This window comes from Pteropus medius, unplaced genomic scaffold (assembly GCF_902729225.1).
Source record: "Pteropus medius unplaced genomic scaffold, Ma_sr-lr_union100, whole genome shotgun sequence".
Lineage (NCBI taxonomy): Eukaryota > Metazoa > Chordata > Mammalia > Chiroptera > Pteropodidae > Pteropus > Pteropus medius.
The window spans coordinates 5315885-5338157 of record NW_024356336.1 but is presented as its reverse complement, the minus strand read 5'-3'; the positions used below and the strand labels follow the sequence as shown (position 1 = coordinate 5338157).

Below are 22273 nucleotides of genomic sequence, written 5' to 3'. Positions count from 1 at the left end.
CAGGGACAACTTTGTCCCCTAAGGGACATTTGGCAACATCTAGAGACAATTTTGGTTGTCATACCTGGGGGTGCTACATCTAGTGGGTAGAGGCCATGGATGCTACTTAATATCCTACAATGCATAGGACAGCCCTACCACGGAGAACTGTTTCATCCAAAATGTCAGTGCTGAGATTGAGAAACCCTGGCTAAGTCTAATCAGGTAGCAGGTCAGGTAAAAGCTAACACGGAGCTTCTTAACCACAGACAATGGATGGTTCCACACAGTCCACAGAGCTCTCTAGAAACGTGGTGTAAGATTTTGTCTGTGCGCATGTATTTTTCCTGGGGACAGTCTGAGGTTGGAGAACTCCAGGTGTTAAGGTGCCATGGACTTTGCATCAGTCTGGGGCCAGGGATGGGGTATGTCAGAGTTGCTCAGAGTGCTGCGCAGCCCATTTTCATCCTCTCCATGGGAACGATTGCGGCAGTAAGCCACTCCTCCTAAGGGAAGGTGCCTAATGCTCAAGGCAGGTAGGAATGAAAAAGGAATTAGCAGTGCAGGTCCTAGGGACCCAGAGCCAAAGGGGTTCTTTGGAACGAGCCAGTGAATGAGCCCAGCAGCTCCACAGAATAGAGCTGGACTTGAGTTTTCCCAGCCTTTTTGGCTCGCTCAGCAACTAACTCACCAGCACCCATGTGTTATAGCAACCCTGTTGGTGGGAGCAAGGCTATGCAGAGAAAAAGGGCCTTGTAGGCATTCTCTCTTGAAAGAAAGCACATGCTCCTTGTCATTTTAGCATCACCCTGGTTCTTAGGACATTCTTGGTGGCCCAGTGGAATCGAGACATTTGTGAAGGTTTGGGAATTAAACATGAGAAAGCTCTGAGAGCCTAGACAAAGGGGTAAGACAGGGATTCCTAGCTGCACGGTGGGATTAGTAAGATGTAACCTGTGGATCAGGATCAGGGCAAAGGGCTCCCTGGGCTATATTTAACATTGCAAATCTCTTAAGAAGTTGACCCTGTCACCAAGACATCACCTGGCCCAGTCCTGATATGCAGTAGAGCACTTTTTAACAAGTCCTGATTGTAGAAATCACTTCTTTCTGCTGTCCCCAGCTTGGGAACCTGCCTCCCCCAGAGGCAAGGTGGAGGCTCCTTGCTTTGCCAGGACCTCCTTGCAGCTTGCACAGCAGCATGGAGTACCCAGGGCCCCCCTCCCCTTTCTCTCTGCTCTGTCTTCTCCCTTCATGTCCTCATTTCTTTTGCACCATCTTTTCTGTTCTAGAAAGAGCATAGGAGTTGGTGGTGACTCTCATCTTATTAGCACTAGCTGTGTGACCTGGTGCAAGCCTCTCCACCTCTTAGCTTTCCTCATCTAAGAAAAATGAGGTGGATGGTGCCAGTTGAGAAAGGAGCAACAACACTGGTGACAGCTCCTGCATAGCCTTTTGTAAGGCACACATTAATTATGCTAGATGCTTCATGTCTAACTCTCACAACAATCCTGTTTTGTAGGTGTCTGGGGGGCCCCCAGGACCACCCTGCATTCAAAGACTCACTAGAACTCATGGGAGTCAGCATGTAGTTGTTCTCCCAGCTAAGATTTATTATTGGCATAGTAGTGAGGGTGCATACACAACTGAGATCTAAGGGAGAATGACACAGGTGGAGTCTGGAGAAATCCACATGCATGCTTCCTTATACTCCCTCCCTTCCATGGGGGCGGGGGTCACACAAAGCACACTCCTCCCTCAGCAACAAGATGCAACAACATGGGTATAATGTTTCTGCCTGGGGGGGCCTATTTGACGCTCACATTGGCACGCTCTGCCTGGCACCTACCAAAATTCCGGACTCCCAGAAGAAAAGCAGATATTTAACATAGACTATATTGTTTATACAGTCTAGGCACAGTTAACCACTTTTATCATCTAGGGAATGTTGAAAACACGCCCAAAAGCTGAGTTCCTAGATTCCAGGCCTTTCTAAAACTAGAGAGAGACTCAGGTCTGCAATGGTAGCACTCTCTAGCACAGTGCCATGTCCATTGCACAGGTGAGGAAGCAGAGGCCTTAATCATTAGCTGGGATTGGAACTATCTCTTGCTCAAATTCCCTCTTCCCTTCCTGGGATGTGATTAGACACACGATGGTCAGTCAGAACTTTGCTCAGGCCAGTCAGAGGGCCCTCTGACCAGGAGTGTGCAGCCATGGTGGTGACTGCCTTCATGGATGTCGGACTCCACCTCAGACCCCAGAAATGTCCCAGCAAACATGGAAGGGGTTTTCTCACAGGGCTTATGACTTGCTTTTTGCTCTTCGGGCAACCCTGCCCTGCCACCAGGCCTGAGATCCTAAAGCACGAGATGAAGGTCTTTTTCGTGAAGTACAATGACCCCATCTACGTGAAGCTGGAGAAGCTGGACATCATGATCCGCCTGGCCTCCCAGGCCAACATTGCCCAGGTCAGCAGAGGGCAGTGGCCAGGGGCACAGGCGTTGGTGTTGGACAGTAACACCACCAACGAGCTGTGGTCTCTGGGCAGGCTGCCTGTTCTCACTGTTAACAGTTCAACTCATGAAGAGTGCTAAGCACAGGGCATGGGGCTCTGTAAGCAAGCACATAACAAATGTTAAGTGATAAAGAATTTATTTTTTTTGTGTTATTATCCATCCATTGAAAAGTGATAGTTAGGTAGATATGTTAACTATATCAACCTAAAAAAGTGTTGTCCAGCCCTGCCAGCTAGTCCTTCCCTGCTTTCCTCTTGGGGCACCTGACAGCTCTCTCCCTTGGGCCTTCCACCTCTAGCAAGAGGCAGAATCCCATCCTTCTAGGAATCTATGCATCCCCACTGCCCATGGTATTCCAGGAGATTGCCCCACCAGATCCCCTTCAAACTCCTCTTCTCTGTTTGGCCCACAGGTTTTGGCAGAGCTTAAAGAGTACGCAACAGAGGTGGATGTAGACTTTGTACGGAAGGCTGTGCGAGCCATTGGCCGTTGTGCCATCAAGGTGGAGGTGAGGTTCTGGGACTCTGTCTTCAGCTTGGAGAGGATGAGGGAGGGAAGATGAAACCAGGAAACCAATCTGATTATAGCAGAATCTGCCAGCTGCTCATAGTCTGGGAGGCCTGAGGGTCACCACCAGAGTCCCCAAGGCACCCACTGTGCAGATTTGATTGGGCTGCTTCTCATTCTGTAATCTCCCTTAGGCCTTCGAGTTGTTGCAGATGAAATTAACCTATCAGAATCATGGGTTCCTTTGCAGTATTAGCTAAGAGGATGGGGCAGCCCCAGCTGGTGGTGGCCCTGGTTGACACTTTCATTCCATAGAGCTTTGGGGCTCTGCCTGGCAAATGTTTTGGCAAATATCATGATTCAGCTGTCCATGTGCCCCTTTTTCCAAGCTCCTGAGGGCTATCCAGACCCCATGTCTAGGCATTTCATCGCTCCTATTCTCTGCCTATGGAGATGTGCCTTAACCACTGAGCTGACTCTCCTTAATCAGGTCTACTGGGGCTCGGGGATCCTAAGACAGCTGGTCACTCCAGCACCTTGTGGCATTTTCCCCTTGGCACCTTTGATGGCATCCTAAGAAATCTCTCCCACAAGGGCATTAGCACAGTGCATTGGAATGAGGTCGGGTGGGGACTGTCCGAGCAGAGCTTTTCTAAGTGTTTTTGGTCCCAGGAGACCATTTTGAGAAACAAGTAGAAGTGAGGTAAAGTTAGGCTAGAGCTTGTTCGCTGTACCCTCAGGGCTTGGTCAAAAGGATTCCCCACTCTCAGGCCTTCTCCTCAGTCTAATTCTATCTCTTTCTGTCCCTGCCATCCCAGGGCCATCATTTTGTACTCATTCTCCCACCAGTTATCTCGAGAAAGTGTTCTTTTCTCCTGCCGTGACAAGGAAGGTGGGCAAGGTGTGTCTGAGCCCTTGGCCAAGGCACAGTCATCAGATGTTCTACTGGAGAAGGGTACAGAGGCCTTGCCCACAATCTCTCCTTCCCACAGCAATCTGCAGAGCGCTGTGTGAGCACGCTGCTCGATCTCATCCAGACCAAGGTCAACTATGTGGTCCAGGAAGCCATCGTGGTTATCAAGGACATCTTCCGCAAGTACCCCAACAAGTATGTGGTCTGCTCCTCCCAATGAAAGTGATGCGGTTCTCCTGGGGACAGGGATGGTGGGGAGAAAAAGCAAGGAAGGAGCCTCTCCCCTCTTCCTTGCTTCCCTGCCACAAAACAGCATTTTCAAAAAAACTCTGTTTTTTCTTCTCCTGAGCTGCCCCTCTGCTCCACAGACCAAAATAAGAACTAAAATGTAACATAAAACTCCAGTCTCATTACTCAACACCCTCCTGGGGTCTTTCAGGGCATCTGCCTGTCTTTCTTGGCCCCCACTGGGCCTCCTCCCTCAGTGCTCACATGCCAGCTGTGTGCTGGGTCTCTAGGTATGAGAGTGTGATCGCCACACTGTGCGAGAATCTGGACTCCTTGGATGAGCCCGAGGCCCGGGCTGCCATGATCTGGATTGTGGGCGAGTATGCCGAGCGGATCGACAATGCCGATGAACTGCTGGAGAGCTTCCTCGAGGGCTTCCATGATGAGAGCACCCAGGTGAGCCATCAAGCAAGCTGACTCAAGCCAGGGTATGGGTCATGATTGGCAGCTTGTTACCATTGCAGTCCATCCTGCTCTGAAACCTTCCCCTCAGCCAACAGGCCTCAGGGCCCTGCCCCTTCTAATACTGCATTGGTAGTGTGGATAGACAGATAAGTGATGAATGGATGACAGATGTGTCCGCTTTTCCTCCCACACTACAGTACCTGAGAGGGACTTATGAAGACAGCCTGTGATGGATGGTATGCACTGAAGGCAGACAAAACATTCTGGTTTCATTTTCGTATTTATCTTTGGATACATAATACACTGACTTCGTTCAAAATTAAAAAGATACAAAGGATCTATATAGTAAAAATTCTCTTTCCTAGCCACCAGTTGTTTCTCGGGGATACTTCCAGATAGAGTTTAGGAATATACCAGCAGGTAAACACACACCTCTATATACATGTAAACATACACATACACCGTTGATTCTTGTTATTTGTGGTTCTTATATTCTGTAAAGTTACCACAAATACTGAATTAGCAAGTCCTACTCCAGTGTTCTTAGAAGAAATACAGAGTTGGGTTCCTATGAGCCTCTGGTCCCAACATTTTTGTCATACCGGTTAGCATAGAGCCCTCTTTTACTTGTATTTGTGTTTAAAGACACCTTATTTAATATACATTGTTGATTCATTAACATTGAACTTATGGCCAACAACACTGTAACTTCTGCCCAAACAAAGCTTATCTGACACATGCATTTTCTCCATAAGGCACATCACAGCCTTCTTGCACTTAACACTAGGCAGCACTTCAGCACTACACTTGGGGCCATTTTAAACACAGAAATCACCCACACAAAGCACCAAAATGTGAAAGATGTAGCACTAAATAGACTGAAAAGAATACTTGTTTACAACGTGAAAACAAAAAGGCAGAGTGTCGCCTATTTTGACCTCTGCTGGGAATGTGTACATCAGGTGACTCAAATTTTGCTTTGCATGTGTCTGAATGGCCTTGAAGTACCACAAGCACTGATTTTGGGGTTATAAGTAAATTTTAGCAAGTAGGTAAATTTGTAAATGTGGACCCTATGAATAATGACGATCGACTATATATATATTTCCTCCTCGTTTATTTCTAAACACTACTAATAGCATACTATACAAATTCAAATTGTTCAACACCTTGCCTTTTTCCCTTAAAAATATGTCTGAAGGCCCTGCCATTATTAATTTATAAGAACCTTTCACAGCTGCATAGGAGTCCTTTGTGTGCAGAGGTCCCATGCTGATTTAACCAGCCTCCCCTGAAAGATAGGTAGGAGTCAGTTTTCTGCTCTTTTCATCAGTGCTGCTACGAATAAGCTGTGTAAGGCACATCTGCAAGTACAGCTAGGGGATAAATTCTTAGAAGCAGAAGGCTTGGTAAAAGGGCCTGTGCATTGGAGATTTCCCTTGGCATAGAGATTGTTCTGGTTTACACTGCTAGCTCAGAGGTGTGGATAGCCCTCTCCTTACCTCCATGCCAGCCCAGTGTATCCTCAAACTTTACTTTTGCCAGTCTGATAGATAAAAAGTGGTACAGTAGCTTCATTTTACTTGCATTTCTGTTCTGAGTGGGATTGAACATCTTCTCATTTGTATTCCCTTTTCTGTGAACTGTAACTATCTGGTCATTTACAGAGTCTCTAAAATGTCTATCTGTAAGCACAAAAATCTTTTCTCTCCCAGACGGGGCAGGGTAACCTAATGTGTCAGAGCAAGGGCCTTGGAATCGGAGATCCTGGAGTCCAGACTCCTCTTCTGCCCCTTCTTGGCACAGTGGCTTTACACTAATCCTTCTATGCCTCAGTTTCCTCATTTATAAAATGAGGTCCCAACCGTCTTGTTGCTGTGAAAGTTGAATGGGATGCTTTGTGTAATGTCCTTAACATGTTCCAAGCCCGTGATAAGTACTCATTAATGGTGGTATTGGTGCCGGTCAGAATTGGTTTAAAAGCAAACTGGTCCAGGCAGAAAAGAGACCAACTGACTCTTGTAGCTGGTGAGTTCCACGAGTGTGCCCTTCTGGCAATCCTGGGTGAGGATGCTGGCATTATGGCCGTTTCTGCCTCCCTGGGGTGGCTCTTCCTTGGGCAGGCTCCCATGAATGGGGCCTGCAAGGAGTCAGCAGTTCCAGGCTGTGTCCTTACATCTTGGACACTCCTGTAATTACTTCCCTCTCAGTTCTGGTAACAGACCAGGCCCATTTGCATTGTCCTGAGCCAGTCGCTGTGATTCTGGCCAGGTCTGTCAGACACACATCCTGGTCTCCATGGATTGCAAGGGCTGCAGAAAGAAGGGCAGTTCTTTGAAGGACAGCCAGCATTTCTCTTACCAGAAGAAAGAATAGATACTGGATAGGCAAAAACAATAGATGTCCATCACAAAAAGTAATTCTCACCTACAGCCATTACTACTTGCCAAGTCCACCTGTCAGCCTGCCCCAAAGCTGCCTTTACTTTTAACACACCAGCTTCTCGTTCTTGTCTCTGAGAAACAAAGTTTGGCCTGTGATCGTTTCTGCCTCCCTGCAATCAAGTCCTGCCTGAGATTACCACAGAAGATATCTTATAAAGGTGTTTCTCCCCGTATAATAGAGTAAATCTTTTGCAGCCTCTTCCTCCTCCAAGAAGCCAATTTAAAAGCTGGGATTAGAGAAGTTGGATAAGGGAAAGCTACATAGCAGCCTGGGGTGGGGAAACAAATCCAGGCTCCTCCACTGTTCGGTGGCCTGGTGCAAGTTCAGCTCACCAAGCTCATTTCCCGGTCTTCAGCACAGGGCTTTTGCAAAGCTTATTGGATGGTGTGGGTAAACTGCCTACTCCAGTGCTCAGCAAACAGTAGCTGTGTGGTGGTGGTGTTTTCATTAAGTGTCCTGCTCCGTTTGCCTCTGGGTTCACAACATAGTTCAAAGCTTTTATAAGAATACTTTAGTGCTTTGCAGTTTGAGAACTTATTTTAGATTGTCTCTTTGAGCCCCCTTGTCCTAGGCTTCTAGGACTCTACAGCCTTGGACGGGTACCCCAGAAAGTGTTAGCTAGGGCAGTATGTCAGTTCAGCCTGCATCTGACAGCTGTGGATGGCAGAGCCGGCAGCATCATTGCAGGAGAGCTGTTGGAAGGTGAAAGGGACTGGGCTCATAGCCAGAGCTCCCAGGCAGAGTAGCAGACCAGACAGTGATAAATGAATCCAGGCAGCCAGCTGACCTGGGTTGGGAATAACTTGGTAAAGAGCCTCTTGGTGGCTGTGCTGATATTAACAATAATGACAGCAAAATACACAATAGATTCTTTATGTGTGTTGTCTTATTGACTCTTCCATTAATCCTGTGAAGTATTATACCCATTTTATGAATGAGGAAACACTCAGAGAAGTTAAATGACTTGTCTAGGATCGCCTACCTGGGAAGTGATAGAACCAAAGTTCAAATGAGATATGATCTAACTCTTAAGTCAGTTGCCATATATTGCCATTTTCAAAGCTCTCAAGAGCCCCCTGAAGTAGGCACACCTCTCCCTCACTGACCAAGGGTAAGTGGCTTTCTCTAGGCTGCCCGGCCAGAGGCTAGAGCCAGGGCTAGAAGCCAGTCAGTCCCCAGGCTGCCTCCTGCCTTGGAAACAGCCACCGCACTGCTCCTCTGCTATAGGCCCATGTATAACCAAATCACAGGGACTCTGGATCGCCCATTCCCAGAAACAGACTGCCTCCCCTTCATCCTGCCTCCTGCTGTGAGCCTGCCCTGAGTACCAGGGTAATTAAGCCATTTGTTTCTGTAAGTGCCCTCTTCCTGGACAGGCCCAAGAGGTGCCGCCAGCTCCACTTCCACCCTCTTGCTGCAGGCCTATCCCTGGCACAGCCCTGGCTCAGGAGCCTCAGGCTGCCCCCTTTTCTTAAGACTGGCAAAAATGAGATGTGGCCAAGGAAAGAGTGTGTGCAGGTAATTGTTCTTTCAGAGGTGTTTTTTCAGTCAGCAAGTTTTCCTTAAGTGCCTGCTATACACTGGATACTAGATCGAGCAATAACCAAGAATACAACTATGACAGACATGATCTGCCCTCAAGGGGCTCTCTTCACAGGACAGTCCAGTGGCTGGAAAGCATTTCCAATACAGTGGGGCAGCACTGATAAGGGAGTTCAGGAGGCTGCAAAAACATTGTGGGGGCTCGGGTCAGTACAAGATCCGAGGGGTAAGGTGATGATGGCCAGGCTGAGGGCAGCAGGAGGCACGTTCAGGTGAAGGCAGCAGCCAGGTAAAAGGTGAAGGCTGAGAGAGGGCTGGTCAGGGATGGTTTCTGTGGTAGCAGCGAAGCTCCTCAACAAACGGCCGGCTCTGTGGGCCCTTAGACCTCACTGGCACCATCTCTTCTTGATATATGGTCCCTTTAAGAAGCTTACCAGCTACATGCCTTTTTAAGCTGTGAGCTCCTTGAGGCACCATGAGGCCTGGAGCCCTAACAAGTTTTTGGGACCCCAGGGCTAGGCAGCAGCCCCTGGCTTACACAGGGTTGCCACACAGTACAATGGCCAGCTCCTTGCTTAGTGGTGATGCCGAGGTCTAGGGCACTCGGCACTACCAACACCCCCTGCTGGCCTTCGTCTGTGTTCCATGGCCACCCTCAAACCTAGGAAAGGTGTTCACTTCTAGGGCCTTTGAACCCCTTTTCCCTCTGTGATGTCCTCATTTGGTTTCCTGCTATCCCCACATGAAGCCCACACTTCTTCCTTGTCACCTCCTTTCCTTCAGGTTCAGTTGCAGCTCCTGACAGCCATTGTGAAACTCTTTCTGAAGAAGCCGACAGAGACCCAGGAGCTGGTGCAGCAGGTCCTCAGCTTGGCCACTCAGGTCGGTGCCCCAGCCGCCCCACTGTGTCCAACACAACTCTTGCTGCACAAGGGGCATTTCGGTCCAGACCCAGGTGGTCCTGCCCCTAAGACTATCCCCATTGTGAGTTTGGCCCCAGAGTAATCCAGAATACCTCTTCAAGGAGCTCAAAAACAAATCAAGATGGAATGGGGTCAGGTGCTGAAGTTGAGACAGACTGTAAATGAGAGAGGAGAGGGAAGTCTATGAGAACCAGGGAGTTTATGTGAGGGCAAGGAGGACAGGCTGCCTATGGAGGGAAGTAGGGAAGGAGATAGAAGTGGGCATGACCTGCTCGGTAGGCTAGAGTGGGAAGGGAGTGCAGGGCTGGGGGCCGTGTCCATTGAAATTTCTTCCCCTTTCTCTCACCCGGTTTCTCTGCTTTGAGTTTCATGGGCTTCTCGTCACCCCCCACAAGGACTCAGACAACCCGGACCTGCGGGACCGTGGCTACATCTACTGGCGCCTGCTCTCTACAGACCCAGTGGCTGCCAAGGAGGTGGTGTTGGCTGAGAAGCCACTCATCTCTGAAGAGACTGACCTCATCGAGCCCACACTGCTGGATGAGCTCATCTGCTACATTGGCACACTGGCCTCTGTCTACCACAAGCCACCCAGCGCCTTTGTGGAGGGAGGCCGGGGTGTTGTGCACAAGAGCCTGCCACCCCGCACTGCCTCGTGAGTGAAGTGGGCCCGTCACCAGGCTGAGCCTCCCCACCTGGTTCCTCAGTTCAGTAGCACAGGTGCTCAGTCCTGGTGTGATGTCCCCTGGCAAGGCCTGAGTCTGAGGAAAATTATGATTCTGGAGACCTTTTATTGAATGCTTACCACATACCAGATATTGTCTAGGTGACCTCATTTGATCCTTACAAGAGCTCTTAGAGATGTCCCCATTTGACAGATGAGGACAAAAGGCATAGAGAGTTTGAGTGCCTGGTACAGCATCCCCAGCCAAGCGAGCTGGACTCAGACTCCATTCTCTTTGATTCCAGACTCCCGTTCTCGCCTTCCTCCTCTGCCAGTCCCAGGTTTGGCCTGGTTGCCCAGTGCTCTCTTTAGAGCTGGCTAAGTGGTGAAATATAGATGTTCTCTCCCTTCACTCACTCTCATGAAGCTGGATCTCTTGGAGAGCCAAAAAGATGGATCGGAGGAAGGGGGAGGAGGAAGAAGCATGTAGACAGCCCCTCTGGGGACAGTGAGGAGACCCAGGCGCATGTCCTAGGGGAGGATCCTAGAGACTGGGGACTCCGACCTTTGACCTTCCTCAGACAGCCCTACCCCACACCCTGCTAACCTTCCATCTGTGTCCTCACAGGAGTGAGAGCACAGAGAGCCCTGAGACAGCCCCTGCTGGAGTGCCCTCTAGTGAGCAGCCGGATGTCATCCCTGCCCAGGGAGACCTGCTGGGCGACCTCCTCAACCTGGACCTCGGGCCCCCAGTGAGCGGCCCACCTCTGGCCACCTCCTCGGTGCAGATGGGAGCTGTGGACCTCCTTGGTGGTGGCCTTGACAGCCTGGTATGTCTTGGGAACCCCTCTGGATGACAGTGATAATGATTTTCAGAAGAGCAATCACTGAACACCCTCCCTATGCCAAGCACCAACTAGGTACCTCTGCCTGCATAGGTGATCACGTAGCTCCTTACAGGTAAGAAAACTGAGGCTTACAAAGGTCAGGTGACTTCCCTCTAAGAGAGCACGGCTGCTAAGTAGCAGACATAGAACTTAGTTCTTTGCCAGGCCACTGAATCCCAAGAAACTTGGGGTAGTGTAAGGCCAGTCCTAGTCCATTCCCCCAAGTCTGACCCTGCAGGCATCTTGGCCTTAAGACTGGAGAAGCCAGACCTGTGTCCACTGACCCCCATACTGTGCACCAGCTTGGCTTGAGAGAGGTTTAAGAGAGGTCAGAGACAGTCCTCCCCTGAAGAAGGGGGTGGTGAGACGCATGGGTATCTCCCTGGAACTTCGTCCAGTGAAGGGGCAGCAGAGCCTCTTTCATTCAGCCATGCCTGGCTCAAGTCTCCAAGGCTGTGGAACAAGAAAGGATAGGAAGGGCTGTGGCATAGGATGTGGGCAGTGGGTAAGACCAAGAGGTGGTGCCCTTCACAGAGACAGTCTAGGCCCTTCCTAGGGCCAGCACAGCCTTGCACCAGACTCTTCTCAGATAGGGCAGCAATAACTAATCTTTTCTTTTTTTTCCTCTCTTCTTTCTCTCTATATTCTTTCCTGGCTTTTCTGTATGCATGTGGCTGCCTGTGTCCTCTTCACCCTGCCTGCTTCTGCTTGGAGATGGGGGATGAGCCTGAAGGGGTATGGTTCAACCTTTGTGTCACCAAGCCTTCATCCTTGCTCCTGAGAGCACTGGCCCAGCATCCCAAGGGTCAGATGAGGTCAAAGCAGTCCCTCCCAGCCCTGGCCTTCTGTCCAGTGTCCTGGCAGCCTCTGCTTTGACCTCCTGGCATCCAGTTGCCACTGAGCCCCCATATCCATAAATTTCTTACCCTATCCTCACTATCCAATAACAAAAGTTGCCTTGTCATTCTCAGAATCGCCAGCCCTCTCTGTCCTCATGGCCCCTCTCTGACATCCTGGCAGGCACACTCCCATCTGCTTAGCACAACCCCCTCATAGCAGTATGTCTTGGGCACCCCTTTTATCTGTAAGCTTAGTGTTAATTTTTGAATGTCCTCAGTCCTTTCTCAGAGGGGCAGCAGTAACTTAGGTCACCCCTAAGGCTCAAAGCTTGCAGGGCATGGGAGGGCTGAGTCTCCCTTCTCCACCCACCTCACTCTGTCTTATCTTTGCAACTTAGAGTTAATGTGACAGCAGCCCTGAGGGACCCCCTGCTGCCCTACTCCCCTATTTTCTAAAGAGCCAGGTGGCTCTACTCATCCCGGGCCCCTAATGTCCCTGCATTAGATTCCTGCCTCTGACCCCTTTCCCTTGCTTTCCAGATTGGGGGTCCCAACTTTGTGACACCCCCAGCAGCAGCAGTACCAGCCAATCTAGGAGCACCCATGGGCAGTGGCCTGAGTGACCTCTTTGACTTGACCAGTGGTGTGGGCACCCTGTCTGGATCATACGTGGCCCCCAAAGCAGTAAGTACCACACCTCCTCTCATGGCAAGAGCAGAAAGAAGTTAGAGACTGAAGTATGGGCTCCTTAAATTCCGTGGAATCGGCTCAGGCCAGTGGGATGGGCTCCAGGAGCAGCAGTTTGCCAGCACAATGTGGAGGGCAGCTGGGGCCTGTGGCAGCACAAGGAAGAGATCCTGAGTCAGGCATGGGGTACTGTGGAAGATATCCTATAGGGAAGCTAGAGCTCAGGCCTGCAGATCAAGTCAGAATTAGCCAGGCAAAAGTAGGAAGAGGGCTCCAGGCTGAGGTAACAGCCTGTGGAAAGGCCTGAAGGTGAGGGAGAGCCCAGCACCTTCTAGGGAACCGGCAAAAGCCCCATCTGTTTGGAGCAGTGGTTCTCAGTGCTGGCCAACTCAATGCCTGTTATTGACAGTAGACATTTTATAATGCCATTTTCTTTTCTTATTTTTAAATGAAATTTCTGGACTATGCATCTACCTACGTGTTTAATTTCAAATTAATAAGATGCTCCCACTGCATAGAAGAGACGTAAAAGGAAAAGCATAAAATTATATATTTCAATGTTGTGAAGACTTGGTGCAGGCAAGGGAAGAAGAGCCGAGTTTGGAGTATGAGAACATGTGGGCCTGGCACTAAGTAGAGCACAGTGTGGGCCACGCCCTTAACATAACAGAAGCTGCTTTGGGATGGACCTGGCCCGATCCCCTCACGACACTCAGGTCAGATACCATGTCTGCCACTTTGTTCCCAGCCAGAGCCCCTCTTTTTTTCTAAGGTTCCCTGCCCAGAGCAACATACAGCAGGGCTTCAGGGACACGGTATTATCTTCATCGTGACTAAGAAGCTATGAGCCAGCACCTGCCCTGGCCTTACCAGGTATGCCAGCTGTATCTGCAGCAATGGTGACTGGAGCCCCCAGGCAGGATCTGGGCCCAAGGGGACCATAGCAGACAGCAAGTCTAGTGCTGGCAGCTGCACACTTCCGTGCCAGGGACTGCAGGAGCATGGCACAGCTCATTCCACTAAAACCTCCCAGCAGCCTTATTCTACTGTTATTCCCTTTTCGCAGTTGAAAAATCTGAGTGCTTTTGCCTAGGATCACCTAGCTGGTAAGTGACAGAATCTGAAATTGAATGCAGGGAGGTGGCACCAAAGTCTGTGCTTCCAGCCCCTATGTGATCATATCCCGAAGTGTTTGAGAACCTCCTCTGTGCCTGCCTTAATGTCATGAGTTGTCAGAATTAGTAGGGCTGAAGAGAACGTACAAATATGAGGTATGATGTAAAAAATATTCAGTTGACTAATTAGTACATGGATTGGCTACAGTGATGCACAAGACCAGCCCATACACATTAGAACCCCAGTGTAACAGGCATAAGGCAGGACCAAGTGACAGAAGAGCAGCAAAGACTCCTGCAGCTCTGCAGTTGCCAGCCCTTGCTAGGCATTGCAGAGCTACCAGGAATATAAACCCTGGAGCTGGCCCTCAGGGAGCTGTGTGTTCATTTTAACAGATGTTATCACTCCTCTGTCTTAGTGATTAGCCAGATGGGTATATCAGCAGTGAGTGCTGGAAATGAGATGAGGGAATTATGAGGACAGAAGGAATCAGGGCAGGTTTTCTGGAGGAGGAGTCCTTACATCATGGACAGGACTTTCTCCATTACATTAGTCACAGGATGTTCCGGGATTTGGCTACTGTCTCTTCAGAATCAGTAGGTATGTCATCTACATTTTCCTAACAGCGCTGTGACTACCTACAATTTTTTGTTCTGTGTGTATTTCCCTGCCCCACCTGTGGGGATAAATACATTCTCCAAACTTCCTGGTTAAGGGGGATGAGGTTCACTGTGTACTTGAACTTGTAGTTCCTCAAGCATTTGGACCAGTGGGTGGTGACAGTTCATTGGTTCCTCCAGTAAATGTTCGGGGTTAGTTCTTTTAGGACCTGTGCTAGACTCAATGAACCCACAGTGATCAAGGGAGATGACGTCCCTACCCTCAGCACTTAGGCATGGCGACAGAAAGAGAGCAGCCAATTCTGCAAGAACCTGGGAAAGGAGGCCTGATGGAAGGATGGAGCACAGAGAAGTCACTGTACAGGAGACCTTTGAGTGCTGTCTGTATGCCAGGTCACAGCTGAGAACTAAAGCCATGTGATTCCACTCTCACAGATTTGACCAGAGGAAGCAAAGGATGATCAGGGTTAGCAAGTACAGTGGGGATGGCCGTGGGCCTGGAGAAGAACTTTCCAAACAGGGAACAAACAGCCTGTGTGGATGCCAGAAGAACAGGTGCCAGCAGAGCCTGGGGAGGGCAGGGCAACGGACTGTGGAGGCGAGCCCATGGGCACTGGAAGCCATTGCATGATCAAAGGGGTTTTATGTGATCAGATTTGCATTTTAAAAGATGACTTTAGCTCTTGTGGAAATTAGGGAGGGAGGAATTGGGACAGCCACATGGCAACCGCCATCTTACTTGGTGAACTCTGATGGCAACTCAGACACAGGCGGTGGCTGTAGAGAGAAGAGAAGCAGAGGATCTGACAGCAGATTGGAAGAGATAGCGTTGACAGGACTTGGGCTGCATGATGGTGGAAGGTGGTCACGGTGGGCTGAGGGCTGCTGCCCATATGGCCCTGAGGTTCCTGATGTTGGCAACTTAAGAGATATTGGTACATTTGCTGACACAGGGCACCTTAGGGAAGCTGTCAAGGGATGCCTGAGCCTTTTACTCTTACTGTGTAAGCTGTCCGAATGAAAATAACAGCCTGAGAGGCGTTTGTGTGTCCACAGGATGATACCAGCAGATGTCCTTCATGGGCAGGGCTTAAATTCAAGCTGTTTGCTCAGCAAACACTCCCTGAACACCACTAGGAAGGAGCCTGGTAGAGGACTTCCCTGAGGAGGCAGCTCTGAAGCTGACTCAGATGACAAGGGCAGCCAAACAGCAGAGGGCCTGCCGGGCAAAGGATCCTCTTAGGTACTGTCCTTGGACAGACCATTTTCTCTAACACTGCCTTCTGCAGAAGAGGACAGTCTGTGACAGCCAGGGAGGCCTCAACCTCTGGCTGAAGCCCAAGATAGCCTTGGGTACTCGACTCTCCATTACTCGTCAAGGGCCTACTTGTGTCCTAAGTTTCCTCAGCCCTGCTTCCTGAGTTCCTTCTTTGGCCTCTGAAGACTTAGGTCAGCCTTTGGGCACACCATGCACTTCCCTACCCAGAGCTGCTCCAGTACACAGCCACACCATGATGGTGGCCCTGGGTGGGCCATGCAGGATCATTCTCATCCCAAGATACAAATGGTCATCCCCTGATGGTAAAGGCAGTTGTAGTCAATCTAGAAGGCACCGTCAGGAGAGTAGAGATGTGTGGGGGATCAGGGAGAGGGAGACAGGGAAGAAGACAGAGGGAGGGAGAGAGAGGACCCTCAAGTGGTCTGTTGAGTTTGGGGGAAGTAGCAAACACCAGCTCCCTCCCCACCATCTTCCCTGCAGGTTTGGCTCCCTGCCATGAAAGCCAAGGGGTTGGAGATCTCAGGCACCTTCACCCGCCAAGTGGGCTCCATCTCCATGGACCTGCAACTGACCAACAAGGCCTTGCAGGTCATGACCGACTTTGCCATCCAGTTCAACCGCAACAGGTGAGCTCCCTGAGGCCAGCCTGCTAAGAGCCCATGCTTGTGACTGCAGGCAGGCTGCCAGAGGCCTGATGCCTCTTTTGTTGTGAAGGTGGGTATTCCTCACAACCACACTTAAGGCCAAAATTCTCTAAAGCAGTGATTTCCCCCACAATGACCTTTTAAGTGGATTCCAAAGTACTAGGCAGAGGGAGTAGGGTATTTCTCCTTTTACTACCTTCCTCCACTGCCCAAAGGGGTTGTTTTAGTGACAGACATCCTCAGCTCCAGCCTAGGAGCCTGTGTTTGGCAAACACCCCACATAACAGGAGCTTGGAGCCTCCTTTGTAGGCCTTAGTTGCTTCCAGCTCTAAGAAGGCTGATGGGGCATGGGCCTGCCTGCCAGCAAAGGATTAAATTATCAGGATCTCTGAGAGTGGTGGCTGCTCCAGGCTCCTCACCCCCATCAGGTCCCCTGCAGTGGGGGTCAGTGGGGAAGGTCTCACATCTGGCACCATCAGGGTCTTCGTGCTCTGGGGAACCCAAGCAGCCTCTCCTGATGATTCTTCTTCCTGAGTGGCTCTAGTGATGAGCAAACTGAGCCTCTAAGAAGTTGACTGAAGGGGCTGCTTCCTCAGGGAGATCCTGTGGGCCAGTGGTTCCTGACCCTCTGTCAGACCAGGTGGCAGCTGCTGGAACACTTACCCCCAGATGACACTAGAGGCCACAGAAACACTTGAAGCTTTAAAGAGTGGTCCCAGTGATTGCTCATAACAAACTTTGTGTTGAAAACTTCCTAATAAGTTCTAGGCACTGTGCCAAGGGCTTTCAGAGTATTATCTCACTTGAGCCACCCGACATCTTAGTGCCATTACTCCCTTTTTAGTAGTTAATGACACCTGGGCTCAGAGGTCACATGGCAGGTAGTAGTGGAACTCCCAGGAAATCCTGGAGTGTTGGGCCACCACAAGGGCCTGGGTTTCCCCACGTTGTCTCCTGGCAGGCCTGGTTGCCATCAGGTTGGAGTCAGGCAGCTCAAGCTCTGGATCTCAGCAGTGACACACAACCGCCCCCTAATGCTCTGGACACAGGCCTGCCTCTCCCTGAGTCTCTGTGTCCTGGAAGATGGGAGACTATATGCCTGTTGCTCTTTTTACAAGGACAGGTGTGATATCAAATGCTCAACCTGGGCACAGTGAGCACTCAGTTCATGGTCCCAGGCAATACCATGGTGACTTATCATCCCAGAGCCTGTGGCTGGGGTATCTCTCACACTCATAAGGATCCATCTGATTTACCCACATGCTGATTTATCAAAAAGCAGGGCTTTCCTGAGTATCTCTGGCCAGTGTGTGACCTGGCCAGTTCTGGCCCAGAAAATAAAACCCAGCATGTCACTTGGGATGGTCACATTCCTTCTGGGAGATGGTAATTGGCAGCAGAGACTTGGGTAGACACAGAGTTTTTAAGTTAGAAGAAGCTTATAGGCCCCTGGTATTAGATGGAGCTCCATGAGGGCAGGAGAGGGCAAGGCCGTGCTTACCTGGACCTGCCCAGTGCCTAGCCCAGAAGAGAAAGAAGAGTAGAGATGGGCTTCAGGGCTACAGCCATATGTTCTTCTGTTCATATGGCCACTGTGGGATAAAGGCCACTGTGGAGGTCAGAAGCTTGTCCTTCTGGCCTGGGCTTGGGTCTGGGGCGAGGCCAGCTTGCTGGATAGGCTTCTCACCAACCGCTGCCCCAGCTCCAGAGTCTGAGGAGCCCGTGTCAGCGCCTGCTCCCCCTGCCATCCCCATGGGGGCTTCTCTCTCCCCAGCTTTGGCCTGGCCCCTGCTGCCCCGCTCCAGGTCCATGCACCGCTCAGCCCCAACCAGACTGTGGAGATCTCCCTGCCTCTCAACACAGTGGGCTCGGTCATGAAGATGGAGCCTCTGAACAACCTACAGGTGTGTTCCGGGCAGGACAAAGAACCCCAGTCCTTACCCGCCCGCCCACCCCAGGGGAGGAGTCTGGTAGAAGGTCTGGGGCCTGTCCTGTATTGGCAAAGGACTGTGTCTGTAGAATTATGCTCTTGGCCACAGATGTGATGAGGAGGCCCAGGCAGAGGGGACAAAAGGGTGTGGTTCCCATGGAAGGCATGTGAGGGAATCAGCTCAGGTGGGGGATGCAAGGAGCGAGTAAGCCCTTCCTGGGGCCTCAGAGGTAGACTCAAGCATCAGGGACCTACTCGGGGCCCCCTGTTCCTAGGTGGCCGTGAAGAACAACATCGACGTCTTCTACTTCAGCACCTTGTACCCCTTGCATATCCTCTTTGTGGAGGACGGAAAGATGGGTGAGTTGTGAGGGCACCCCTGGGATCCCTAGAATGGTGGAATGGCTTTGCTCCACAACAGCCCACAAGTTGCTGGCTCCTCTGCAGAGCCTGGAGCGAGGGGCACACCTCCAATGGGGCTGCCAGGGTCTGATCAGGCCAGCTGTGACCCACTAGGGGAGCCATGCCACACGAGCTATGGCTCCTGAGTTCTCTCTCAGCACTGCCTGCAGGCTCTAGACAATCATCACATGGGCTCCCAGAGGCAGAGAACTCAGGCCATGCCTGACACCTGATGCCCATCTCCTGTGCCCTGACTGGAAGCACTAAGAAGACTCATCCTAGGACCCAGAGTGCTCACTCCGAGCCAGGCGCTACATGGAGCACTTTGCCCCTCTCATCTCTTAGTCACCACAAAAGCCCTGTAACATAGGCTGACTAATGAGCAGGCTGCTCGGGACCAGAGCAGGGGGAGGGCGTATGTGGGTGCTGAGGAGAAGAGAACTAAGGCCCAGAGGCAAGAAGCCTAGAGTCTTTTGGGAACAGCACCAGTGGCCATGGCTTCACAGAGCTGAGGGTTTGCTCAGGGAGGTAGGAGAAGCTGTGGCAGAGCTAGTGCCTGTCCTCAGCTTCAAGGCAGATCCATTTCCTGCTGAGTATTATTGAGCAGGGCCACGAGTTTATCAGTCTCATCTTCCCTTTCTCTTCCCCGCAGACCGGCAGATGTTCCTGGCGACGTGGAAGGACATTCCCAATGAGAACGAGGCCCAGTTTCAAATCAGAGACTGCCCCCTCAATGCAGGTAGGACTCCTGAGCACTTCCCCAACCCTGTCCATATTACCCCTTGCCTGTACCCTAGGCCCTCCCCCATCGCTGACTGGGGGCCTTTTGACACCCAGAGGCCGTGAGCAGCAGGCTGCAAAGCAGCAACATCTTCACAGTCGCCAAGAGGAACGTAGAGGGTCAGGACATGCTCTACCAGTCCCTAAAGCTGACCAACGGCATCTGGGTGCTGGCGGAGCTACGCATCCAGCCAGGGAACCCCAGCTTCACGGTGAGGGCCCCTGCTCCTGCCCTACCAGCCCCAGGGCTTCTACTTCCCTGTCTCGGGCAGCCTCTCCTACCCCACCTCCCTCCCAGGCCAGGGGTCAGCTCTGATAGGGGACACTCTAGCCTAGGTAGGCTGGGGTCCCTTTGAGCCTAGTGCAAGTAAGCATCAGAATTCTGTCACTGGAAAGGAACTTAGAAAACTTTCAACTCAATGCCATCAAGTCCTCCAGGTAAGACACCAAACTGGGTCTCACAATGAGTTGGACTAGAAACTTCTGTAAAATTGGGCCCTGTGAGGTGGCACAGTTGCCCGAGGCCTGCCTAACTGCGGTGCGGCACTGCTGGGCCCAGGCCCTGGCCCTCTTTTTCCTGCCTGCCTGAGTGCCCCACCTGGGAGGACAGTGATTCTGAGCAGCTCGTCCTTCCCAGTTTTTGATCAGACCCCAGTCAGGACACGGCTCCACATAGTGCGTGGTTGTCCTGGAGGCTAAGCTGCTATTCCAGGCCCCAAAGAGCACCAGGCTTTGCTTCTCCCCCTGCACCTGAGTCTCTAGTAGGCATGGCCCTCTAGATGCTGCTCCCTGGGCCCTGCTGGCGGCGTTGGCTCTGTGGTTGGGCTGGGGCTGCTGGGGCGGCTTCGGTGGTAGTAATTTCCGTCTCCCTATGTTTGGTTGCTGCATGTCCACCTTCCCTGCTGGTGCCCGTGGTACAGGACTTGGAGGTTAGCAGATTGCTTTTCTCTTCCTCTTTCCCCTCCTTCCTCCCCAGCCACACCTCGCCCACCCTGTCTCCTGGCTTGGCTCCAGTGCATCCCCGGCTCTCCTGGCTTCACATCAACCTATTGGTCCCCAAATCCCAGCAGACATGCTTGCAGGTTGCAGGCAGGAGGACATATTGCCCTCTGCTGACACCCCAGTGCTTCCCAACCAGGTGGCTCCAATTGAGGAGCTGATACCCCCACTTCTCAACACAAGGTGTGCACAGAGCCCTTCAGGAGACCGGGGCCCCTTGGAGCCACTGCTGCTGATTTCCAGAATGCCTCCTGCTCCTCCGCCTTCCTAATTGCACCCTTCAGAAGCAGTGATTTTGGCAGAAGTGGTGGTGGCACTTGTCTCTCCTCTGCCTGTGCTCTCCAGGCTCATACTGCAGTCAGAGCTGAGACAAAGTTTCTAATGTACCTGCTTCCTGTGCAGGAAATCAGGAAGAACCCCCAGCACCCCACTGTCTCCCAGAGCAGAGACCTGCTTCCTCCCAGCCCCCGTACCTCCTCAAGGACCTCGGTTACCCATGGGCGGTAGGGATCTAGGCAGCTCAGCAAGGTGGGGGCCAGGCACTCCCTGACAGCCTCCGACTGCTGATTCACAATGCTTGCCACAGGGCCCGTGGTGGCTGGGCTGACAGCAGGTGTGTGGGCTGCAAATATATTTGGTCCACACCCAGCTGGCTGTGGCAGCCGCCCCCTCTCCTTCACCACACATCTGCCCCAGCCGCACTGCTGCCACAAGGCCACGTGTGCACACCACACTCTTCTATCTGGTTCCCATCCTCTCTGCCTTCCCCCACGTGTTCCTTCCCAGCCTGGTAAATGACAGCCCAAGAGAGGAACCCCAGGAATGAGCACAACCCCTCTCTCCATTTGCAGCTGTCCCTGAAGTGTCGAGCACCAGAGGTGTCCCAGCACGTGTACCAGGCCTACGAGACCATCCTCAAGAACTAAGGCCCTGTCCGGTGCCTACCCCAGCCTTCTCCCAGCCCAGTGAGGAGTCCCCTGGGGTTGACAGCACCCCCATCTCCTGGGAGGGGCCAGGGAAGACTCCCAGCCACCTTGGGGCTCCCTGATCCTGACTGCAGGGCCTGCCCGGGTCCAAGAGCAGTGCAGCAGCCCTCCTGGAATGAAATTTCAGTGTACTCCCGAGCTCTGGGGCTCCCCTCTTCCATTGCTTCTGACACTTAGGGTCAGTTGAGAGGGGACCAAAGAGACAGCTAGAGCAGCTGCAGAAGCTGGACAGAGAGACCCAGTGTTCTGTTCCTTTTGCTGGGGGCAAGTGTGAGGTTCCCTCCTCAGGCTCCCAGCCTGGAAAGTGCCCTACCCCTGTCTCTCTTGGGTTGGTGTTAGCAGCCATTTCCACTTCCCATTCTCTTGGGATGGCCCCTGCCAGGCTGTCCTGGCATGTGTGGAAGGTCCCCTTGGTATCCGGAGAACAGTTATTTCAGGGTCTGGGACTCCCAGGGCCTGTACCCCCACACCCTCCCTCCCTGCATCTGCCCCATGCTTGGGCCCAGTAGCTGTGCGAGTAGCGCCACAGCCTCCTGAGAGCTGACCTGCATGGTGAAGGCCAGGCAGAAGCTCCCAAAGCCCCTGCCTGGGGTCCTACTCCCCTGGCAGTTGCTCCCCAATCCTGCCCCTGAGGCCGGTCACTGCCTGTGATACATTCCTCTCTGTCCCCTGGGCTCCCAGAGCAAAGACAGGGCTGAGGGATGGGGAACTAGGGCAAGTGGGTGCCTCCTGTCCAGGGTTTCTTTGGGGTTTCTCCTTAGTTTCTGCTGCCCTCCTCCCGGCCCCCCGAGTGTCAGTTATGTCTGACAGAGCATTAGGTTTTCCTGTTCCTGCTGTTTAATAATAAAGATTCTGCTTTTGGCAATCACGGACACTTTTTTCCCCTCTCCACCAAATTTGAAAACTGCCTCCAAGTGGT

General features: G+C 51.8%; 1 protein-coding gene and 1 non-coding gene across 6 annotated transcripts in view; both read left to right on the top strand.

The window, feature by feature from the left end:
* AP1B1 (adaptor related protein complex 1 subunit beta 1) overlaps positions 1 to 22219 on the top strand; it is a 46837-nt gene extending 24618 nt beyond the window's left edge. For 4 of the 5 annotated variants that reach the window (XM_039861938.1, XM_039861942.1, XM_039861939.1 and 1 more), the window contains 15 exons: positions 2330 to 2450; positions 2911 to 3006; positions 3998 to 4113; positions 4437 to 4602; positions 9382 to 9480; positions 9917 to 10176; positions 10814 to 11015; positions 12452 to 12595; positions 16094 to 16239; positions 18032 to 18161; positions 18463 to 18547; positions 19242 to 19328; positions 19427 to 19581; positions 20290 to 20298; positions 21220 to 22219. In XM_039861938.1, coding sequence (XP_039717872.1) covers positions 2330 to 2450; positions 2911 to 3006; positions 3998 to 4113; positions 4437 to 4602; positions 9382 to 9480; positions 9917 to 10176; positions 10814 to 11015; positions 12452 to 12595; positions 16094 to 16239; positions 18032 to 18161; positions 18463 to 18547; positions 19242 to 19328; positions 19427 to 19581; positions 20290 to 20298; positions 21220 to 21294 — 1891 coding nt within the window. In that variant the 3' untranslated portion in view covers positions 21295 to 22219. The remainder of the gene's footprint in view (positions 1 to 2329; positions 2451 to 2910; positions 3007 to 3997; positions 4114 to 4436; positions 4603 to 9381; positions 9481 to 9916; positions 10177 to 10813; positions 11016 to 12451; positions 12596 to 16093; positions 16240 to 18031; positions 18162 to 18462; positions 18548 to 19241; positions 19329 to 19426; positions 19582 to 20289; positions 20299 to 21219) is intronic. The other variant, XM_039861940.1, reaches the window with a different exon arrangement.
* On the top strand, positions 16755 to 16851 carry LOC120602037 (small nucleolar RNA SNORD125). Its single transcript, XR_005652623.1, has one exon. It is a non-coding gene; the product is annotated as a small nucleolar RNA SNORD125 (small nucleolar RNA).
* Positions 22220 to 22273: the final 54 nt, after the last annotated feature.